Source organism: Euphorbia lathyris, chromosome 3 (genome assembly GCF_963576675.1).
Source record: "Euphorbia lathyris chromosome 3, ddEupLath1.1, whole genome shotgun sequence".
NCBI classification, from domain to species: domain Eukaryota; kingdom Viridiplantae; phylum Streptophyta; class Magnoliopsida; order Malpighiales; family Euphorbiaceae; genus Euphorbia; species Euphorbia lathyris.
Window position 1 is genome coordinate 38,916,687 of NC_088912.1, and position 15,586 is coordinate 38,932,272.

Here is a 15,586-nt window from a genome sequence, read left to right on the forward strand (position 1 = left end):
GACGTTAGAGAGAGGAGATGGTATTTTCTGCCACAAAAGAAAAAAAAAAACTCATTTTGAGTCCTAATTTAATCAAAGGTATTGTTGGGACTTCTGTCTAATTGAAAGACTCGCATCAAAATTAGTTGATGGAACTTGTGTCAAATAACAGTACTAAAATATATCGGAGAGATTATTTTTTTTTTGATGAAGTATGCATTGATTATATATTATTCCGTTAGTTCCTTTTTATTTAGCCATCGATTTTAAACGAAATTTATATATCTTTTTTCAAGTTTTTCGTATTTTAGAATTTAAGAAATGTATTAAATCTATCATTTTGCACCAATTAGATGTAAGTTTTTGGATTATAGTTTTTAGTCTTTCTAAAATAAATATAGTATTTTGTTAACCAAGTTATATATTTAAAACTTAATTTTCTAGTCATTAGAGGTTTAATATGATCGAAATTAAAATAAAAAATTTGATGCGTTAAATAAAAGATCAGAAACTCGTTCAATCAAAATTAACGATCATGAATCTCAAGTTCCTTTTGCTTAAAAATAAAATACTGTTAAATCTTGATAACAAACCCTTTGATACATCCATGGGTCATAAAGTTAATATATGATATATTATAATTATTAAATAAAAGTCATCCCTATTTCCTTGAAAATAAATATAAAAAATAGAGTAATAGTTGAATAATTGTAAATGCTTAATTAATGGCCTCACTTTAAGTTCATTTGAAGTAGAAGAATGAATAGGCTTCTGCCGCAATCTGTGGCCAATTTTTTCTTTTTTTTAAACCGTTTGATGCCACCAAAAAAAAAAAAAGTCTATGTATTAAACGAGTTTTTATATTAAGCACTCGGTCTTCTAATGATATGAGAAGGATTTCTAATTCACATTTTGATACGTATATTGTGACTCTACATAATAATTAAAATAATAGGACCTCTTATAATATGTGTAGGTCCATATTGCATGTGTTAAAATACATATAGAAGATCTTCCATTTGACATGAAAAACCGGATACTTCTAATAATTTACCGTATTAAACACCTAATGATGATTATTACATCCTTAATTACTGTATCTTTTTATTCACTTCTTATATAACTTTCATTAAATAATATCCAAAATTATTAATTTCCTGTCCTATACAGAAAGTCCACACCGTCTTTTTTTTTTTTTTTTTTTTTGTATCACGTTGAATTCTACTTTTAAGAGTATAGTTAAACTTCTAATTTTCTCATATCCCTACTACATAATTAATTTAAAATTTCTATAATTGAATTTACAAAATAACTTAGGTACATTTTTAATTTTAAAGACGAGAGATTATGGACTCCGATCCATCCTTTTAAAAAAACTATTTTAATATACTTGGGAGAGGATTCTTTTCTACAAATGAAAATATATTTATTTTGGGTTACCAATGAAAACAGGGGCGGATATAGGAAGGGGTCTGGAGGCCTGGGCCCTTTCCAGCTGCCAGAACCACTATAACTACGAGTAGTTTCAGCTTCCTTGTTTCCATAAAAATTTGAGACTGTGGTGGTTCCGATGCTCCTGTTTTCAAAAAATTAGATCAGGTGTTGAATTAGTATCCCGAAATTGGCTGAGGTCCTATTAGGTCATCCTTCAATTCAAAATTCTAATTTTTTTTACCAGTTAGGTCATCTCTAAATCCAAAATTCTAAATTTATTTGGCCTGTTAGGCCCTCCTTAAATCCAAAATTCTAAATTTTTTAGCCTGCTAAACTTTTTTAAATCCAATTTTCTAAAAAAAATTGGCCTATTATGCCCTCCTTAAAACTAATTTTTTCTATTAGACACAATTTTTTTTATATGTTAAGAATCTTTTTTTTTTTACAGATACATGTTAAGAATCTTAATGTAGTTTGGTTTTGAGAAGTTTTATATTGGAACTTTAAAATTGATTCTTAACCACTCAAATAATAACATGTATATATATGAAAAAAATTTAAACAAGTTCGATTTTACAAAAAAAAAAAAAAATTATTATTATTAGGGGCCATCAGATCGGTAGTGTTAGATACTTTGGGGTGGGGGACAGGGCCGTCTTAAACATTTTTGGGGCCATGTGCTAAATGAAAAAATATTGAATCATATTCATTAAAAACATTAATATTTTCATATAATAATAATGTTTCTACAAAATAAAACACCAAAATACTTTTAACTTGATTTTTAACATAATAAATATAATAAAAATAATTAAATTAGTAATTGTATAATAATAATAATAAAAAAAAAAAAAATTGGATCCCTTAAGACTCTTAGAGCGTTAATTTTCGGGATAAGTTAATATTCACTTAATTTTTCACATAATAATTAATAACAATAATTTATTTAGATGTATAATAAAAAAAATTAGACCCTCTAAAATTTGAGGTTCTGTGCGGAAGAACTCATTGTACACCCTTCTCCTACTCTTCTAGTGGGGAATTACATTAATTAAGAATAATTTTTTTTTGAAAAAACATTAATTAAGAATAATAATATGTAAGTTTGAAACACAGACTTGAAAAAGTAGCAAGTGCCTATTTGAGGTATAAAATCTTTGAATGGAGATTACACAAAAATCCATTGCATTGCACATGGAATCACCTGCTTAGAATATTTATATTGCCTTACGCAATTAATTTTAGTAAATTGCCAATTCCTATGTGCTTTTATTTATATATAATTTATTAGTATTTGCAAGCTTGCTTAAATAAGAGAAGAGAGCAAAAATTACTTTAATAAAATATTAGGTTTGAGTGCAATTTTATTAATTTTTAACTTATCAATAATAAATATTATATATTAAAATATTAATTTGTTCATATAAATTAAAAGTGATATCAATTATAAAAAGATTGTATGATAAAATGCATTTAAAAGGATGAAATGTCAATCTCACTTTCGAATACATTTTAAAATGTCATCTATTATTATTATTATTATTTTGAAGCTAGAAAGCTTTGCAGTTGTATTGAAACATTATATGTCGATACAAAATACAAAGATTGTAGATCTGAGATCCGGGTGATTGAAGATTTTTATTTGTTGGAGATTGACAATAGAATATTACGACTATTGAAGCATAGAGATTGCAATTTCTAATATAAATAAAAGATTTGATTTTTTATTTTCACTTTTTATCTATTTTATATAGTTGATAGTTTAAGGATAATAATAACCTGTATTTTAGGAATTATTATTTTTATTATCTGTTATTTTAGAAACTATAGGCATGTTAATATTATGGACATGATTTTCTATTTTATGGGCGTTTATTTAACAATAATAAATTCTATAGCACTTGTTTTTTTTTTTTTTTTTTTTTTGAGAAATTATATAGCACTTGTTTGTATCCAAATAGAATGGGGCTTTTCGAAGTGCGGACTAGATCCAGCCAAACTAGATAGATTTGGCAACACAATAACCCATAATTAATAGCTCAATTAAATAAAATTTGCCACAACTTTTCATACTTTACAATTGCGGGTAAATTACATCCATGGCGATTCAATATTGTGGCTGAAGATTCTTAATATTATGGTCATTCAACATTACACCTTTTAATACTGGTGGCCACCCAACATATCAAAACGACTATTGACGGTTTCAAAATAAAAAATTTCAAAAGTTAATTATATTCTAAGAAACTTTAATTCTTAAAAATTTTCACTTTGAGGTTATTTATGTGTTTTTTGGTTAGGAGAGAGTGTGAATTTATAGAGAGAGAAAGCTCCAAAAAAGATGATTTTGGCAAATAAAAGATACGGTTTCTTGGTAAATGTCGTTCTGAACAACTTTAATTTTTGAATATTTTCATTTTGAGGTCGTTACCGGTCATTTTGAGAAATTAGTTAAAGTTCAATGACCACCGATGTCAAAAATAATAAAGTTTAGTAGTCATACCGTTAAGAATTGAAGTTCAGTAGCCACAATGTTAAAATGAGTAAAGTTCAGTGGCCATAGGTGTAATTTACCCTTACAATTGCCGTACGAATTTCTCTCCATTAATTACAACTTTTTTGTTCCTATATTAATAATAAGAGATCAATTTGAACCGGGTAAATTATACCCATGGTCACTGAACTTCAATTTTTAATGGTATGTCCATTGAATTTTACACTTTTTAATATTGGTGACGTAATTTTAACTAACTCCTCATAATGACCGTTAACAACCTCAAAATGAAAATATTCAAAAATTAAAGTTGTTCAAAACGACATTTACAATGAAACCACATTTTTTATTTTCCAAAATCACATTTTTTGGAGCTTTCTCTCTCTAAAAATTTACTTTCTCTCTCCTAACCAAATAACACATAAATGACCTCAAAACGAAAATTTTCAAGAATTAAAGTTCCTTAGAATATCATTAACTCTTCGAATTTTTATTTTGAGGCCGTCAACAGTCGTTTTAAGGTGTTGAGTGGCCACCGGTGTTAAAAAGTGTAAAATTCGGTGGCCATACTGTTAAGAATTGAAATTCAATGACCACAATGTTAAAATGGTAAAGTTCAGTGGCCATGGATGTAATTTACCCAATTTGAACCGGATTTCATTTTCTTTTCTCTAATATTGTTTGTCATTCTTATTTACATTTTATAAGAATTATCGCATTCAATGAATCAACTTGCGAATTAAAAATTCATGTTTGAAATAACAGCTTAAACTTCACTAATTGCTCATTTCCAATTTAGGAGCTAAACACACTACAGGAATACCTCCGTATTCAAACTCAGCTCGTTTATAAATCAAATCAAACACAGTCAAATTTTCATCAAACCAAACAACGAACCGTTCATAAACAACTAGGCTCATTTACATCCCTACTAAAAAAAGTCCCTTCTTGGGGGTTTAACCCCATTTTGAACTAGCTTTACTAATTGCTACAAGCCAAAAAAGTAAAATTATCCCCCAATATCCTACAAAGCAACAAAAATCTTTGACATGCACAACCGTACAAATGGGAGAGTTGAGGAGGAAAGGTTTTTATTAGAACTCACTGAGAAAAATATTCTTAATAATAAAAGAGTAACAAAATTTAAATTTAGTACACAACTTTTCTACTTTCCTGGAGGACTTTCCCTTCACTTTTGGGTGGGGTGTAAAGGCTCATGATCTCTAGCTGGTTTTGGATTGTATTTTTCTCCCTCTCTGCTCTTACTATTTCATCTGATACTATTTGTTTTTTAGCCTAGTTGATGACACAAAAGTTACATAAATTAGCTTAAGTACACAAAAAACTTCTTTGTTCCTCACAATTCATCCTTCACATCCTCACTACTACTCTTGTCACTCTCTTTAGACTCAGAGCTCTCAGGTTTTGAAGGGATAGCTGGTTTCTGAAGCTTGAAGGGGATGGATGCATGCTTTTTTATGAACTTATAAAATGCTACCACGGTCCGATCAGTGTCTACGGTAATCTGCCCAAAACACACAAGAAAAGAATATATTTATGGTACCAACTTTATATTTTAAATATAAGCTACAATCTACAAATACCATAAGAAAACAAAAAGAAAAGTTGCATTCTTTTGAAGTTACTTACTGGATCGAAGCTCTTGTTTCCAGCAGGGAAGAAGAGAATGGTCGGGAATCCATCACTCTGCAACGGAAAAAAAAAATGATGTTTTTGTGCTTTTGAATAGAAGTAAATGAGGTTGCAATAGAAGTAATATGGCATTCAGGTGACAAAAACCATTTGAAGAGAAGCATAATTCGTCCCTGAAAATGTGTATTTGTGGGGTGATTTTATCTGAAAGGATTTTTTTGGCCAATCTGCACCCTAGACATGTGTAGTTGATTGATTGATTGGTTGGGTGGGCCTGAACATTTGTCGTTGTTTGAATGACCACACATGTTTCAATTGGGTCAAATTGCTCAAAAGTACAACTTTAGGATTTAAATTAGCTAGAAAACAGCTAATCTGAGTAAGTTTTTTCCTCCCATATAAGGTTAGGGAGCAAATGGTACTTGTCCAAAACTATCTGTTTTCTGTGCATTGAACAGTTTAATCCTAAGCCATAAAATCTCATAACTATTCTACACAAATGTCTGCACGCACTCCAGCATGAACTGATAAATCAGAGTGAAGACACAAAAATGCAGTGGAATTAAACATCTAGACAAAAAACCTGACTATTGAGTTGAATCATCTATCAATTTTGCAAGTACCTTTGCTCTAGGATGCTCATTTGTTGTTCCATCCATCTTGGCAATAACTAGGGAATCAATGCTCCGCAAATGTTTGGCAAGCTTGTCATATGTTGCCTCTAAAGCTTGGCAATGTCCACACCATGGTGCATAGATCTGGCGCAAATTAGGTAGAATGGTAGATTACGATGAGCACCATGTGATGATAAATTAGGAAAAATGAACAGTTTATTTCTTACCTCAAGTAGAACATCCTTAGACTCATCCAAAACAATTTCATCGAAGTTATTCCCAACAACGATTTTGACATCCCCATCATTCTATGCCAATGAAATTCCGATACTAGGTTAGAATCGAGATTAAATGAAGTACTATAAATTATCTGGCAAAACAATATTTAGCAACCCACAGTTTCAGGAATTGGGTCTGATTTGAAAAAAGGCTTAAGCTTGTCCTCGATGAAATCATCTCCAAAAACCTGCAGGGTGACGCAATAAAATTTGTGATTGGTATTATTAGCTTTGCTATTGGCACGTGAAGATTAATAAAAAAAAGGTAAGAAAACTTTGACTCGACCAACATTAACACTACATATTGAGATATAGACAGAGAGAGATGGTCACCTTTAGCTTATCAAAGTTGAATTCCCCATCAAGCACAAATTTCTTACCATCATCATTTCCTGTGTAAGCAATCACCTATATAGGAAAGGATATCACCAAGTTTTAATTGCACTGAGCATATAAAACCACAGAAACTAAAATAACGGCATCTGCAAATATAGAAGATGGAATAAATTACTTTGGGAGCATCTCCACTGATACCAAAATAATCCGCAACAGGCTTCCCGACTTCTTCATTATCCAATTCAACATAGACAAAGATAAGCTGCATTAACCAATAAAAAAAGTGTAAATGTCCCCTCAAATATTCTTGTATCTCTCCTTTCCAAGTAGCAAAAGAATTTATAATCCAATTAATTAATACAATTTGACAAAATTCTCAGTTTCAACGGAAGATTGCTTAGCCTGAGTGCTCAATCAGTGAGCTATAGTACACTCTTTCAAGGGTGGCTGCTCTAGAATCATGCAGGAATTCATTTTCACTAGTAAGCCATAAGTATTATTAATATATAAGTTTTCCACTGTATGATCTTGAATTACCTTTCCCTTGAAAAGTTTAGCTCCTTCTTGAAATATGGGGAGAACTCTCTCTGAATCATTTGAAGTTGCAAACAGCAACAGCTGAGAATGAGCATTAGAGACACGTCAACATCAGCCCGTTGATATTGTTCACATGAGCATTACTTGTATTTAAAAAAAAATAATACCTGTTTCTTGATTGGACTCTCAAAAACTGAAGAGGCACTTTCTCTAGTAAAAAAGGTCACCAAAGGAAGCTTGTTGGCAAACACAAACTCAACTATCTCAGACTTGGAAAAGTTACCAACTGCACAATAATAAATTGGTCATGAAAACAATCTATAACAAATTCAAATTTGAGCTCAAGCAAAACACTATGAGGAAAAACCAACCAAAGAAATTCAGTTTCTCAGCCTCTTTCTTAATCATGACTAAAGCAGGGCGTTTAACTTTGGGATCCAGGTGGAAAAGTTCTGCCACATCAGAATTAACAGTTTGGTAGAAGTTGACATCATCTTCTAGTCTTGATGCAGCAGCAAGCTCCTCACTTTCAGGACCCTGTTGTTCATTGACAGATTAAAACGAAGTCCAGTAGATACAGGAAGAGAGATAAAATCAGCTAAAAGAATTAAAACATTAGGATATTGCAACCCTTGTATTCTAAATATCTACTAATTAATCAGCACGAAGAACTAGGCTTCACATAGAGACCACAAGGCAAGTGCAAGAATGAGAGCATCTCCAACAGCCTCTTAAATTGGCTTTTAAATAAAAATTTGAGGAGGGAGAATAAAAAATCAGCTCCAACAGCCTCTTAGTGGCTCCTCAAATCACTAAGAGTCTCTTCATCCTCTCTATTAATAGAGAGCCTCTCTCCACCTCTTAGTACCTTTTAACTTTATTTTTTATTAATAATTTATTACTGATGAGTCTCTCCTCAGACTATTGGTAAATATAACAATAAATAATAATCTTAATAATAAAATAATAAATAAGGAGTGAATATAAAGAGTATTGTTAAAGATGATATATCTTAGTCACTCTTAAATCACTAAGAGTCAATTATTTATATTATTTTTAGAGATAGTACTAAGAGTCTCTTGGAGATGCTCAGATAGTGCTGCAAGTGTAAAACCAACTCCTATTTTATATCATGGTTGTACCCTCTAAATGTTCAACAATTCAGGTATGTTTTCATAGAAATAAAAAACAACCCAACATTTTTTTTTCCTTCCTAATCAAATTCAAACAATTTTCACATTACGATAACAAGTGACTAATTGCAATTCAACATTCCATGTATTTAGAGCAAGCATCAATATTACATAATTGTACAATCATAGTTTAACATGCATAATCAATTACAAAGCACCAAGAGACAACATACCACCAAAGAATTGAGGTAACCTAGAACAACTTTACTCTCAGAAGTCAAAATGCGTTCAGCATCATCCAGGGTAGTAATATTGTGTATACCAGGTCCAGTTTTCTTCTTGATCCAGGTGACAATTGCATCCCTGAAGTTAACATAAATGAAAAAATCACAATTATCTACGGAATAAGCTTTTATAATGCAATAAACTTAATAGCAATTTCCAGATCCCTCGCAAGACAAATCTAAATACCAAAAACTAAAACACACTTACTTGGTTCTCTGTCCAGGATACGGCTTGTGGACTCCATCAACAAAGAATAATACAGTAGGAAACCCTTGAACATCATATTCCTGTGCCAATTCACTCTCTTCAGTAGCATCAACTTTCGCCAACACCACATCCTCCGCCTTCAGCTCCGTAGCTGCCGCCGCATATTCCGGAGCAAGAGATTGGCAATGACCACACCAGGGAGCATAAAATTCCACCATGACGAACTTATGATTATCAATAAAATCACTGAAATTCCCTTCCTTCAAAACGACAACGTCTTTATCGTCGATTTCAGGCTCCTTATATGGATCGGACTCAGAATCGTCGAAATCAGAGTAGTTTTCGAAGTCGTCGGTATCCATTTCATCTTCATCGAATTGGTCAGAATCAGGGTAGTGATGGTCCTGAGGGATGGGGGTGGCTTTATCGGTTTCGTCTTCGAGGAAGCTGAGATCTTCGTCGTCATCGGAGTCTGGTACTTTGGCATCTGGAGTTTTGGAAAGAGAAGGAGAGAGTACGGAAAAGAGGATGAGAGCAGAGAGGGAGAGAAGAAGAATGAAGCGAGTCGACATTGTTGAAACTGCGAAAAATGGCAACCAAGGAAGTGTTCAGTGAAGTGAGATCTGATTTTAAAGAAGAAGAGAAACTAGTCAAGAAGCTCAAAGTCAGCTCTGTAACGACGCCGTTAGGAGAGAAATTTCCCAAGGCGTTGCTTAAGCTGTGGGTTTAAGCTATGATCTTACTTAGTGCCATTTTTAATGGAAATTTTAAATTGGTTTATAACAACTCCATTCTCTCTTCTTATTTTTCATTTCATTCAATCTATATTTTATTCTAGAAATGCTGCCATATTTTAGAGAGACTCTTTTTGTGTCACTTTGATTTTTTTTGTTTTTTTAATAACTAAAGAGTAAGATACAAAGTATCATCAATATTGATAGCTAACAATAATTTTACTATTTTTTCATAAAACTCACCTCGATGTTTATCATATTGAAAAGAATACATTATCAACCGAAAGGGGAAAAGTTCGCGTGAGTTTACGTTTAAGTCTATTTTAATCATCATTTACTTTCTAAATTCAAACTTCGTAATGAGATATGAATATAAAAGCCTTCATACTATTCCACTACATTAAAATATGTAAGTCCATAGAATCATCTTGCAATTCCTCATTCAAGTACAATTCAAGCTCAGATTTTCTAACATTGGTACCACCACCCTCAATTCTTTGTTTCTTATATATGCTCTTGTAAAAGCTCATTGCCACTTTCTTCTCACGACTAGGCATCTCATTTACTTGTTGAGTTTGATTGACATTTGGATGTTCACTTGTTGGTGGGTTGAGAAATTTTTTATAATTTTTTTATACAAATTGAACATTGAAGACTTAATTTTTTGAAATAGAACTTTATCTTTCTCCATACCATAAATATAAGAAAAAAACAATTTCCATTACCTCAAATTTCTCTTTAAGATCTAGAACAACAACAAAACATATCAATTTATTCATCCTATCAGGATCCCCCCAATACTTATCAAATTTTTCCTTCATCCTATCTCTCATGAGACTCAAATCAACATCATCACTTCTAATCCATTCCAACAATGCATCATGCAAATCACTAATTTAAGTCCAAAGAGTATTAAATGTAACATAACAAGAACTAGAAATGTGCAAATGTACTATGATAAAAGAATTGCAAAATGAGAGCTAATTTCCAAACAACATCTTGATCAACACAAGATGGAACACAATTCTCACACCTCAAATTAATCTTGAAACCACGATCAAGGTATTTATACCTAACAAATGCCCTTTCAAACTGTTCAGCAGTAAATAACATTAGATAGGTGGAGTTCCACCAAGTAGGAACATCCAAATAGATTGTTTTTTACATTCTATTTTTGTAGATTGAACACACTCCCTAACCTCTTCATTCTAGTAGGAGAGGCCCTAATATATCTAGCTGCATCTCTCACTCTCTTCACGGAAAAATTCACTTCTTTTAATCCTTCAACAACAATAATATTAGTGATATGTGCAAATAATTCCCACCAGCAATAGTAGCCCCCCAATTCAGAATTTTTCCTTTCAAATAAGCAACAACCACATCATTAGAACTAGCATTATCCATAGTAATTGTAAACACCTTATTAACACCCCCATTCAATCAAACATTCTTCAATTTGCCTCCCAATTGACTCATCCCTATGACATGAAATTGGACAAAAATTCAGAATTTTCTAATGTAATTTCCAATCATTATCAATATAATGAGCAGTTATGCGCATGTAAATAATTATTTGCAAAAATGTCCATGTGTTAGTGGTAATGCTGATTTTTTCATCAATGTACCTACTGAAGTAAGCTTTCAATTTCATTTTTTCATCAATGTACATTTGATAACAATCCCTACTAAATATCCAACAAGATGGAACCTTATACTTAGGACAAATAGTGACCGTAAACTTTTTAAATCCTTCACATCCTCAATAAATCTAAATGGCAATTCACCAATCATAAGCATTTTTGCAAGGGATATTCCTTAATCAATTAGGGATCAAGCTTCCAAAAAGTTAAATTCCCAAGATTGTTATCATTATCCGCAGCCCAGATGTCATAATAAATTGTAAAGGCAATTGTTTTTTACGAGCCTCTATACTAGATGGATTTTTCAAGCATGAGTTTGCATTATTACGCAATAAAGTTGTCCCATTGATTTTAGTATCACATGCAAGCACTTTTTCAAAGTAAATGCACCTACCTTACCTCTAACATGCCCTTTTTCATCTTCAAACTTTGTAAAGTGCTTCCACACTATTGACCTGGACTTTACTTGATTCCTTTTAGGTTTAGCCTTAGAATTTGTATCAATTTGCGTAGACTCAGATGGTTGTTTCTCATTTCCAGCATCGTTTTCAGTTGCAACAACATTTGCTACAATATTTTCGGGAGCCGTCGCAGCATCACATAACATATTAAGAGAGGGTTGCTGTTGATTTTGATTCCTAACAACTTCATTAGATGTACATACACGTGTACATACAAGAATATTTTTTGAGCATTTAAAAAATAAAATCATGTGTGTAGATATGTCTGTGATTGGTTACTTATTAGTGATAACATGACACACATGTAAAGTGGCAATAACGAGATTCATGAACATGTAGAGTATAACCGCAGTTAGGAGTAAAATTGGTCCAACTTGCAAACAATAAGGGTATAATTGTACCATTTATGATGTTAGAGACTAGGACTGGGTACAGTCTAGTTTAATCCGGGGATTTAGAAATCTCCAGTATTTGATTGAAAGTTAGGGATTTATAACATTAAATCTCTAGAATTAAATTGTCCAAAAAATTCAATCCAATCCAATTAGGGGATGCAGGGATTAGGTTCGAGTCCAATCCAATACGAGATTCGGGGATTCAAATAAATACTTATTTTCTTTTACTTCTAAACATAAATTAAAAGTATTATTTATAAAATAATAAAAATACATATATCTTACATCAACTTCAATTAAATAATATACATTAATATAATATCAAAATGTATACTAAAATGTGCTTGCTTCTAATGGAAAAATATACATATATCTTACATTTAACATTTATAAAATAATAAAAAATACATATATGTTTACCAAAATGTGTTTGCTTCTTGTTGAATTATTAAGAGATTAATGCACAAGTAATCAAACACAAGATAAAACATGAATCAAACATCATAATCACATCAACTAATGTACTATGAAGATTAGTTTTACAGTATAAATACATCTTCTAGGATTTCCAAGTGGAAACTCTGATTTGCAATCATAAAAAAGAAATACGAGAGATGAGAGAAATGTTTTTATGTTTCTTAGTTTTACAGTAACTAACCATAAAAAGAACATTTTTTTTATATAAAGAATCATTTTTTTACACTAAGAGGTATTTTTAACATCCTAAGAGGTATTTTCAATCCACAAACAATTCTATTAAAAATTATCAACATCTTAAGAGGTATTTTTACACTTTATACCATTAATTAATTAATAATAAAAACCTAATGAGCAAAGGTGATAAAATTAGGGGTTTGCTATTCACCGCCCCCAACTTACTTATCACCACCCTTCTTGGACATTTTCGCCCCAACTTACTTATCACCACCCTTCTTGGACATTTTCGCCGTTTTCATTTTCCTATTTAAAAACTTTATATCCTCTCTCCCCCACTGTTCAAAACGAAGGCCGCCCCGACCGTCTAGACGCTTGAAATCGAGAATTCGCCCCGATTTTCTTCAATTAGTCCCTCTAGGCAGATGTTTCAGATGTTCAAGAGGGGTTCGACAAAGCGATCCACTGTCTCCTATATTGTTTGATATTGCCGATGACTTTTTTAGTCGTTGGCTGCTTCACCTCGTGGACATTGGGCGACTTGCTCCATTGCAATATACGTCTGCAAAGGTGTTTCCGACTCATTTATTTTATGCTGATGACATTCTTCTCTTCCGCATGGCCTCTTCGGGTAATCTAGTTGTTATTAAGGGTATATTTGAGATGTATGGATCTATCTCGGGTCATTGTGTTAGTTGGAACAAATCTGAATTATTTCTGGGCTCATTTGTTTATTCTGGACGTGGCAATCGTCTTGCTGATATTATTGGTATTCGTCAAGGTTCTGTTCCATTTCGCTATCTTGGAGTCCCTTTGTTTTTTGGTTTACCAAAGACACGACATCTGACTAGTTTGATGGACAGGGTGCTTGCTCACTTTGCTAAATGGAAGGGCATTGTTTGTCTATGGCTGGGAGAGTGGCTCTGGTAAATTCTGTAATTACTAGTAGCTTCATTCACTCTTTTATCATTATAAGTGGCCCTCTGCATTGCTTACACGTATGACTAGGCATATGAGGAATTTTATTTGGTCTCTGACCATTAATTGCAAGAAGCTTGTCATTGTCCCTTGGAAAATTTATTGTCAAAACTTCAAGGATGGAGGTCTTGGAATCAAGAATCTGTCTATTCTAAACAAAGCGTTGAATGGAAAGATGGCTTGGGGTCTTCTTCAGGAAAAAGTCTCTCTACTTTAACTTACTTAGAACTCATTTTCTCAATAAAGTGGGACAGTCACGATATTATATCATGAATTCTTCTATTTGGGGCTCGATAAAAGCCATTTATTCTAAAGTTGGGCATCACTATTTTTGGTAGATTGGTCAGCACTCTGAACTTAATTTTTGGAATGGGGCTTGGATGTGTCCTTTGCTGGCTGCATAGGTTGGCCTATCTGCTAGTCAACAGCGCCGTTGTTTTGATTTGGTGGAGGATTATTTGGATGGTAATAATTGGCATAATCTGCATGTGTTACCTGCGGATGTGGAGAATAGATTGTGGAATATTAGGCGGGGGTAGGGACGATGTTGATATATGTGTTTGGAAGCCTGCTACGAGTGGGGTTCTAACTGTTAAGCTCATATACGCTTGGCTTAGATCTCCTCCTACTCAACAGCCTTGGAGTCGTTTTTTAAGGTGTCAGAGTGTTCCTCCTACACACTCGCTTATTGGATGGCGGGCTTATCTTGGGTATTTGCCAATACATGATCAGCTTCAGTTGCACGCCTGTCAAGTTGTTTCTCGTTGCAGTTTGTGCTCGTTAGATACTGAAACGTTGGACCACCTTTTGTTTTTGTCTCCTGTCGGTTTTCCAAATTTATTGTGCATGGTGTTAGCTCATTGTTTGGAAGACGAATTAACACGGACTCGACTCTTAGGAATCTGGTTGATCATGCTGTTATTCAACGTTTCAGTACTCAAATCGCTGATTTGTGGGCGACAGCAATTGTTAATATGATTTGGGCTTTATGGCTTGCTCGTAATACGTCCATTTTTTAGGATGAGAGGGTTGTACTTCCGTCACGCTGAGACGGATTTGGGGAGCTGTACATGAATCTGCTCACATTGGACGGGGTTCCGTTTGGAATTCGCTAGTTGAACTTCAAATCTTAGGTGAGCTCGGGATTGAAAAACGTCTTGCTAAGGCTCCGCACATTACTCCGATTTTTGGCCAACCACCTCCGAGGGATTGGATTAAGATTAATACTGATGCGGGTTGCAGAGGTATTTATCGCTCGCATACTGGCATGTGCTTTGGTGCATTTGCCTTTCCAATTGAAAGTTCCTTTGCTTATCTTGCTGAACTATCTGCTGCTGTTTACGCCATTGACATGACTATCAGCAAAGGTTGGTAGAAAATTTGGCTTGAAAGTGACTCAATGTATGTTGTGCAGATGTTCAAATCTAAATCTTGTTCGGTTCCTTGGTTGCTTAGACAAAAATGGTTCAATTGTTTAAATCAGATCGATTTTGTGGATTTTGTGGTGTCTCATATTTTTCGTGAAGGAAATCATGTTGCGGACTCGCTTGCAAATTATGGACGGACGGCAACAACATCGACTTGGTGGGATGTTGTCCCAGATTTTTGTGGATCGATCTTTTTTCATGATCGTGTAGGACGTTGCGTTTGTCGTTTTTCCTAATTCTTTGGCTTCATTTTATTCTTTATTCTTTTTGTATTATGACATTTATTTACTCTTTACTAAATTTGGTTCAAGGCTTTTTTGGATCTGTGGTGGGGTGCCAGCATAGCT

At 33.1% G+C, this 15,586-nt stretch overlaps 1 protein-coding gene across 1 annotated transcript; it reads right to left on the minus strand.

Annotated features, from left to right (window-relative positions):
• Positions 1 to 4,981: 4,981 nt before the first annotated feature.
• Positions 4,982 to 9,700, minus strand: LOC136223094 (protein disulfide isomerase-like 1-4). Its single transcript, XM_066010896.1, has 12 exons — positions 8,951 to 9,700; positions 8,692 to 8,821; positions 7,697 to 7,862; positions 7,493 to 7,611; positions 7,326 to 7,406; positions 6,964 to 7,050; positions 6,786 to 6,860; positions 6,572 to 6,640; positions 6,402 to 6,482; positions 6,184 to 6,318; positions 5,558 to 5,614; positions 4,982 to 5,432 (listed from the first exon to the last, which is right to left on the minus strand). The coding sequence occupies exons 1-12, from the start codon at positions 9,520 to 9,522 to the stop codon at positions 5,265 to 5,267; spliced, it is 1,740 nt and encodes a 579-aa protein (XP_065866968.1). The 5' UTR covers positions 9,523 to 9,700; the 3' UTR covers positions 4,982 to 5,264.
• Positions 9,701 to 15,586: the final 5,886 nt, after the last annotated feature.

Excerpts from the sequence above, each read along its gene's own strand:
- LOC136223094 (XM_066010896.1), bottom strand. The coding sequence starts at position 9,522 with ATGTCGACTCGCTTCATTCTTCTTCTCTCCCTCTCTGCTCTCATCCTC. Across the intron at positions 8,822-8,950 it reads TATCCTGGACAGAGAACCAA|GGATGCAATTGTCACCTGGA; the intron begins GTAAGTGTGTTT and ends TGTTAACTTCAG. Across the intron at positions 6,641-6,785 it reads TCAACTTTGATAAGCTAAAG|GTTTTTGGAGATGATTTCAT; the intron begins GTGACCATCTCT and ends GTCACCCTGCAG.